This window comes from Mastomys coucha, unplaced genomic scaffold (genome assembly GCF_008632895.1).
Source record: "Mastomys coucha isolate ucsf_1 unplaced genomic scaffold, UCSF_Mcou_1 pScaffold9, whole genome shotgun sequence".
NCBI classification, from domain to species: domain Eukaryota; kingdom Metazoa; phylum Chordata; class Mammalia; order Rodentia; family Muridae; genus Mastomys; species Mastomys coucha.
Window position 1 is genome coordinate 12,720,427 of NW_022196915.1, and position 8,603 is coordinate 12,729,029.

At 42.5% G+C, this 8,603-nt stretch overlaps 1 protein-coding gene across 1 annotated transcript; it reads left to right on the forward strand.

Annotated features, from left to right (window-relative positions):
* Positions 1-571: 571 nt before the first annotated feature.
* Positions 572-8,326, forward strand: LOC116085162 (homeobox protein ceh-36-like). Its single transcript, XM_031362607.1, has 3 exons — positions 572-578; positions 5,800-5,981; positions 7,493-8,326. The coding sequence occupies exons 1-3, from the start codon at positions 572-574 to the stop codon at positions 8,222-8,224; spliced, it is 921 nt and encodes a 306-aa protein (XP_031218467.1). The 3' UTR covers positions 8,225-8,326.
* The last annotated feature ends 277 nt before the right edge of the window (positions 8,327-8,603 follow it).

The window sequence follows — 8,603 nt, forward strand, 5'->3', positions numbered from 1 at the left end:
AAAATGTAATAGATGTTAAACTAAGGCTATGTGGTGTTTGAAATTCCACAACCCAACTTTGCTCCTGCTCTTTGGGAAGAGGAACTTGCAGAGTCTGTGGTTTAATTTTTTCTTGATGAGCCCTGCTTGAGACCAGAGGGCTCTGAGGCTGACTGTAGTTGGGACCCTATTTTATACATGTTCCAACAAGCATGAGTGGAGTCATCTGTTAGAGCCTTTCCTGTCAATAATGGACCCAAGAGTCAACAGGGGATATGATTTCTGTGCCAAAAATACGGCTTGGGGTTATAGGAGTTTAGGATAGCAATGATCAATATGGCAGGCCTTGGAGGAGGAGTTCTCTCTGCAGAGGACATATCTAAGCAGGCTCAAACCCTGCTTCTCACAGTGTGGCTGGCCATGGGGTTCCAGATAATGATTCTTGGCTGATGTGCAGGAGAGGAGAAAGAACTGCCGTGGTCTAGGAACCAAGAGAACATGGCCCAGAGGGCTGCCTAGTTGGAGCTAAGAGCAGCCCAGGTGAAACATAGTATGAAACATGGGTTATGCATAGGAAGTAGATTCCAACAGCATGGAGGGTAGGCCACTTTGTGCTGTTCAAAAGGCTTATTGTAAATAGAAAGGCTGTGTGTGGTTAAAGATTTTTTACTACATTGGTTTTTTTTTTTTTACTACTCAGCTTAGTTTCAATGCCTTTGATTTTTTTGTTTTGTTTGTTGGTATTTTGAGACAAGGCCTCTCTCTATAGCCCTGGCTGTCCTGGGACTCACTATGTAGACCAGGCTGGCCTCCAACTCAAGAGATTCACCCTTCCCTGCAAGGATTAAAGCTGTGTAATACTATACCTGCTCCCTTAAGCTCCTGTTTTATAAAACATGTGGAATGTACACAATTGCTTTCCAGAAACATTGGGAGCTTATTTGAGCTACAGAGCAGGGTATGAACTGAAACTTAAGACCACGTGCTCCCCAGAGTGCTGGCTGACTAAGCTAGTTCAGTCTGTCAATGTTCTCCAGGGCAGGAGCGAGAATTAAAAAGACAAAAGACAACTAGAAACACTGTAGCATGACTCCAGCCAGTTCTGAGGCTTGTAGCCATCCAGCCTGGCAAGGACCAACTGGGTTTACCTGAAAGGGTAGCTGGAAATGAAAAAGTGACTGGGTGGGACTAGAGAGAAGAATGAAGCCAAGACAAGGTTCTGATCAAGGCTCCAAGTTTAACGTTCTAGAGGGAAAGCCCACAGAACCCGCCCTTGGTTTTGCAAAGCAAGGTCAGCACCTCAGGTCTAATCTAAATTCCTGTGGGAACTTGCACACACCAAGGCAGATGACTCCACCGAGGTTGATAAGGTCCATTGTAGCAAGCACTCAAGGTCTGTTCAGCCTACTCAAGGCCACAGAGGCTGAAGCGGGTTTATTTTTTCCCAGTCTGCTTTTATACCATTTTAATGACATACAAGTAATAAGGTCAGTTCTAGGTTAAGGAACAAGCAAGACAATAAACAAAGTCCCTTGATCACTGTTTCTAGGAGCTTATCAGGATGGCCAAGATTTCTGAGCCTACTTCCCTGTTCTAGTCCAAAGTCAGATTCTTGCCTGAAGCCTACTTCCTTGCCCTGGCCCAACGTCCTCAAATTCCTGCCAATTGGCGTCAAAAGCTCTCTACATTTCCCCCCTTTTTTATAATCATAAACAAGACTGCACCTGTCTTAGGTTGTTCTGACAAGAATGCCTTCCTTACCCATTGTAGAATATGCATTATCAAAAGCAATGCTATGCTGTCTTAAGTTGGTAAGGCTCTGTGCAGAACTTACCTGTCTCGGACTGCCAGCCTGTTAAATTAATAACTCTGTCTGGGGGTCCACTTTTAGTTTCAAGACATGTATTTTGGGCGCCAACATGTTGATATTGTTAAAGGCAAGTTTCATTCCAATGGGCAGGAATAAAAGTATTCCCAGGACAAAAAGAGCTAGAACGATCAACGATATGCCATGCTTGATGCTTGACCAAGATGAAAATACTGACTTCAGGACACAAATAATTTTATCAGCAATATTATATCTGCAGTATCAAAGCTCAGTACAGCAATATTCTTTAAATTCATAACCTCAGTATGTAAAGTTAAAACATCCAGAGAGGTGTTAGAATTATGCCAAACACCCTGCAAATGTCTTTGAACTTTTTCCCAATTGTAGTGACCATCATTGTAAATTTTAAAGTAACACGGGTCTGTTGATATTTGGCGTGACACTCGAGATGGCTTCTTTACTCTTAAGCTTTGACAATCTGAATAGTATCATAAAGAGCATTAATCTGTTGTTCCAAATGCTTATTTAAATCCCCTTGAATACTCAGAACATAAGTAACAGTTTTTGCTAAATAATGAACAAAAGTAACTGTCTTAACTTTTTGTGTCAAAGCAATTACAGAAGCAGTGCTGCTAGCTATTAATGTAATTAAAGCTGCTTTACCACACTACCCTCTTGCTTCTGTTTAGAGCCTGACTCACTTCTTCCAGTACTTGTAAGCTTTTTTTCAGAATACCAAGGTCCTGCAATATTCACAGGCAATAAAACAAAAGCTGATTGATAGACCACCATAACAGACATGCCAGGTTTCAACATACTAACAATCAGAAAGTGTATAACTTATATTAAACACTGTAGAAGAAACAAAAGTAATTTTAACATGACCAATTCATAAAAGATTAGGAGCCTTAACACATGCTTGTTTGAAGTCCAGATCCTATCCCAACTTTATCCACTGCAAATATAACTTCATACAAGGCAGCGGTCAATTTTCAAATGTCTCTGAAAATGTCCAGAACCAGCCTTCCAAATGAAGACTGTCATTTCCAATATTGGATTGATTTCTAGACCAATCCATGTTTGAGTCAGAATAACTGGTTACGTTAAAGGAAAGAGAAGTGTCATTATAACTTCTGTTTGATTAATTTTTGGAAGGCAAGTTTCCACAGTCTACATGTTCTCTGTCCCACAAAGTCTAAAAGCTTGAAGCAAGGCGGCTTGTCCAATCTGGGACATAGGCAGACAGAGGTGGATAAGGAACATATGTCCTATACAGTTCCTGTCACCATTGTCAGGGCATTCAGCAAGCTCACAGTCAGCATCATTCTTTGTCCCAGCATCAGCATGCCTCAGTTACTTTGGTAGCTAGCATGCTCCGTACACTCCTTCAGCATCCTGCAGAAAAAACACAAACACACCCTCTTCCCTATATTAAATACCTGATCGGGACCATGCTATATGCCAGTATATGGATCCTTCCATTTCACCTAGGCATAAGTATGCCTAGTTATAGGGTGCCATAGATACTCAGCAGAGAGAGTTCCTTGGCATCCAAATTTAAAATTTTAAAATAAAAGGAGCATGGTTTAAATAATTTTGTGGTATATGGGGATATAACTCTTTCTTTTTTATTTTATGAAGATATTGTTTTAAAGTTCCACAATACCTTGTTCTTGAGGATTATAAGGAATCCCAGTAATGTGGGTAACATTAAGTTATCAACAGAACATCTCAAATACTTGACTAAAATAGCCAGTTCTATTATCTGTTTAATCTGATTTGGAACACCCAGGATAGAAAAACAATGTAGGCAATGACTAATTAAATTAAAATTTTAGTTGATTCTCCTGTTAAAGTAGTTGCAACTAGAAAGCCTGAGAAGGTGTCAATAGTCAAATGTACATATTTTACTTTTCCAAAGTCAGAAATATGAGTAACATTCATTTGCCATAATTGATTAGGTACAAGTCTTTGAGGATTAACACCATTATGTGGTACAGGAAGAAACTGAGAATACTGAGAACAAGTCTTTACAATTTGACTTGCACATTCTCTAGAAATACCAAATTATTGTCTCAAGCCTACTTCTTTGTTCTAGCCCAAAATCAGATTCCTGCCTGAGCTTACTTCCCTGTCTTGGCCCAATGTCAAATTCTTACCTGAAGTCTACTTCTTTGTTCTATCCCAAAATCAGATTCCTGCCTGAACCCTACTTCCTTGTCCTGGCCCAATGTCAAATTCCTGCCAAGCGGCCCCACAGCTTGCTCTGCTCAGCTGGTACCCCAAGATCTCTTGTGCTCTGAGCAGAGGTTTTCATAAACCCTGTGGGAAAATGGTTGCTAGGATTTTATGTATGAACCTTATACCTGACTAGACATTGCTATTCTAGGATAATAGGGAAAGCTGGGTTGTACATTAAAACCTGGGGGAATGTGCTCTTCTTTAGTCACTAAACCTTGCTTCTTTTTCTCCAGCCCCTCAATTTAGTTGCAGATAAGATATATTAAATATATCCCCAAACTCAACAGTCATGAATTAATCTCATTTAGGTTGTTTAATGGCCTTGTCATGAAACAATTTTTTTTTTCTGGCTTGTATTTTAAGGTGAGTTGATGTACAAATTGAGAAACTGTTTTGAGACAAGGTCTTACTGTATATGTAGACCAGGTTGGTTTTGGCTCAGTGAGATCTGCCTGTCTTCTGTTTCCTGTTTGGGGGCTAAAGGTATATGCCACAACACCCAGACATCTTAAAAATGAATGCCTTAGAACCAATGAACTGTCCATTTCTTTTACAGTATGTTACAGTGTTTGAGACTCTGGAAGCAACGGTTGAGAACTGCCAGCTCTCAGAATGAATTTGGATTTGTTTCAAATGGTTCTAGAGATGACTCTCAGCAGGCCAGAAGCTCCGGGTTTAATATCAGCCCCACAGAAAATAGGCACGGTGGCACATGCCCATGATCCTAGCACTGGGAGGTTGAAGCAGGATCATAAGTTCAAGCTGAAGATTATGTGTTACTTATCAATTGGAGGCTAACCTGGGATCTGTGAGTCATGATGTACATGTAACATACACATTACATGAATTATTTAAGGAATTATGCTTGTGGCTTTCTTCCTCAGAAATCTTACTAAGGTAAATGTTGTGTCTCCTTTAGGAGAAAGAACAGTAGAGTCAGAGGCCAGAGTGAAGGAGGGTTGGGGACTCAGATAAGTGGTAAGAGTATTTTCTGAGCCAGTTCAAGGCCCTAGGTTCAATCCCTACCACCAGAGAAACAACTAAACACTAGTACTGGTTGGTTCAGGAGTGTGTATTGTAAGAGCGAAGGACCAATCTGGCTGGTATAGAAATTGTCAGAGCAATGTCAAGGGGTCACCCTTGGGCAAACTAGTGTAAGACTGATTTTTTTCCCCTTCTATATCAGAAATAGTTTCTAAGGCCCAAGAAACCAATGGGGGCACACTGCCTAAGGCAAGCAATGTAAATGTTGGACCTATAAATAGGGCATCTGGGAATGTTGGGACTGGCCAAGAACTCTGATTCTGTGGGTTCAAAACGGTTCTATGGCTTTAGCCGACCTCAGATAAAGGTTCTCATTCTATCTTTGTCTAAGGACAATAGTAAATTCAACCTGCTGTTGGGTTTAAGGACTAGCTATGCTTACATGTCAGCCTAGTAGGTATTTGACACACAAGCTCACTCCCTTTCTTCCCTTGGACTGGAGAGATAACTCAACAGTTAAGAGCACTGACTGTTCTTCCAGAGGTCCTGAGTTCAATTCCCAGCAACCACATGGTGGCTTACAACCATCTGTAATGAGACCTGATGCCCTCTTCTGGTGTGTCTGAAGACAGCTACAGTGTACTTATGTATAATAAATAAACAAGCAAACAAACAAACTTTATAAATCAGTCAATAAACAAGCCTTTCTCTGGATGCTACTGATGTCTGATGCATTTCTGTTTCCATATTTTTTCCTGGCTCTCTAGAAAAAGACAATCGCAGCAAAGCAAGAAAGGGATATGGAAGCGGACACTCAAGACAAAGACATAAATTTACCAAAGAAGAACTGAAGAGACTTAAACAAGAATTTGAATGCACTCCTTATCCAGATTTCACAACCAAGGACGAGCTGGCACAGCAGTTTCAATGTGACATGAGCGTGATTTATGTAAGTTAGATTATCTGGAGTTTTCCTTTTATGAAACCCATTTGGAAAATGCAAAGAGTTATGATGAGAAAGCTGACTTTCATGGACAGTGTTAACATATCTGTTTAAATCTTTTAATGTGACTGAACATAGTATACACAGCTTTTGGAAAATAACCTATGATAAGAAAAATTTGGAAGCAGAGACACATTTAAGGAGCTACTGTCATGGGACTGGAGAGAGCCTCAAGAGCTCTGGATGTTCTTCCAGAGGAGCTGGGTTTGATTCCCAGAGCCTACTTGGCAGCTCATACCTCTGTAACTCCAGTTCCAGGGCATCTGAGACCCTTTTCTGGCCTTCACACACACATGGTACATAGACATTCATCCAGGCAAAATACCATACACAAACAATAAAATAAAAAAAAAAAATTAGGCCACACTGACTTAGGGCCTATGAGAATCAGGCAGATAGGATCTGAGTTTGAGGCCAGTCTGATTTACAGAGCAAGTTTCAGGACAGCCAGGGCTATAAGAAAAAACCCTGTCTCCAAAACAACCACAACAAAAAAAAAATTGGAAGTTCTTGTTATTACCCAGGGTGCCGACTGCAGTGGTTTCATACGGTGCCGACCGACTGCAGTGGTTTCATACGGTGCCGACCGACTGCAGTGGTTTCATACGGTGCCGACTGCAGTGGTTTCATACTGGGTATTTGCTGTGGGAAGAACACTTATTGGTTGTGAGCCTAGCCTTTAATGGCTGAGCCATCTCTCCAGCCCGGGGAGAACATTTTGGAACGTGTTGGACATTTGGAAGGTTTGCCGAGGTGTTAGGTATAAAGTGAGGGGAGGGTAGACAAAGATTGCCCCCCCCCCAAAGAAATAAATGGAAGACTGGAGCTGTCTCTGTACAGCGGCCCCATGGGGGGACTGTTGACTGGCTTGATCACATGAGGGTCTTGTGTAGGTAGTCACAGCTGCTCTGAGGTTTATTGTTGTTAACCAAAGTGAGTTGAAGCGAGCTCATGAGGACACAGCTGTCTCTTGCCTGGGAGTCAGCATGTTGCCAACACTCTTCCCTTTCTAGGTGGTGTCCCTTGAGCCACGAAGGGGTTTGTTGATGCTGATGTCCCTGTAGTGAGGCTTGAACACTCACAAGCATACAATGGCTTGACCTATACGTAATATCCGCATTTCTTTAACCAAGCTTGAAAGCAGCACAAATCTATGATTATAAAAAATTAGTATTTTTAGCTTACTGGAGACAGAGAGGAGAAAGAGAGAAATACAAAGGGGAAAAGGGTGAAAGTGGGGAAAGGTCTGTCTTTCATTTAGGCTGTGCTGTAAGGTAAGTTTGCAGGTAAGTGTGGGAAGTGGACTCTGGGAAGGTATGTGGTGGTCATAGCAACAGCTGTCACCTATCTGTGACATTCCTGAGTTTGGAGACAATCTACAAAACTGGTTCTTTGATAGCAACAGGGGGCACTGCTAGAAAGCAGCTTTGATGAATGATTTCCTTTTTCTCTCTTAGAACTGGTTTCAGAATAAAAGAGCCAGGTTGCCACTAGAATTGAAAGACAAGATTTCTGCCATGAGAAGAATGTCCAAGTGCCAAGACTCCATGCTTACAGGTCACCAGGATACCCAGATCCAGGAAGCTTCAGGTGAACGCTACAGCTCATTTGACCCTGTGGCCCAAAGCACTGGAATGGGATCAATTGGCACTGTGGCGTATCAAGAGGCCACTGGAAGTGGATTTTCTTTCAACAGACCAATGAATTTTACCCTTCCCCCTGTGTCCGAGCAGTATTATATGGGTGGCCAGCCTGAGACCCAGGAAAGCCAATATTCCGCGTTCTCTCGTGCTGACTATGTTCCTTGTATGCAGGGGCAAAGGCAGATGGATTGTAACTATTCCCCAATGCTCCCAGGACAGCAGCAGAATACCTGGAAATCCCAGCAACCACTGCAGCATCCTCAGAGCTACCAAGGGAGTGCAAACTGGTTCATAGTGCACCAGAGTCAGAGAGACTTAGGGCAGCAGGTGTCCTCCTTACCCTTAGATCATCAGGAGCAATTTGATCCAAGTAATGGAGATGTGGCAGGCTCTTGGATGCTCCTTTGCCAGCAGCAGTCAATGTTCCACCAAATGCCTCTTTGGCTACATGGGCAGCAAGGGACAGCTGACGGCTGTACTCCTCAGGAGAGCAGCAGTCCTGTCAAAACACACCCAGCCAACAATTCACAAGCTTCAGGAACTTAGAAAGCAGCAGGGGGAGGCTAAGGTAGAGATCAAGAGGGAGGTTTTTAAGTGTGAGTTGTGACCTTGTCCTAGCTATAAGCTTTTTTTTTCTTCCTCAAACTGTCAGGCATATCCACACTTTTAACCTCTAAGAACCAGATTGGTCAGTCTTCTAGGACCCATGGCAGGTGGCATGCTGCTGCCCGAGGTAAAAAGCACAGGGCCAGTTTGTCAAACCCACCAAGAGCATCCGGGCCTCAGTAGCCAGCGGCAGCCCAGGTGACTTGATAAACAGGTTTCTTCGCAGTGGCTCTAGAGTAGGAATCTGAGGGAGGTCTGACATGTTCCCCAGAGTATTGAGCTGCTGGGTCCCTTAAACTTACAATCTGACAGAGCCTAG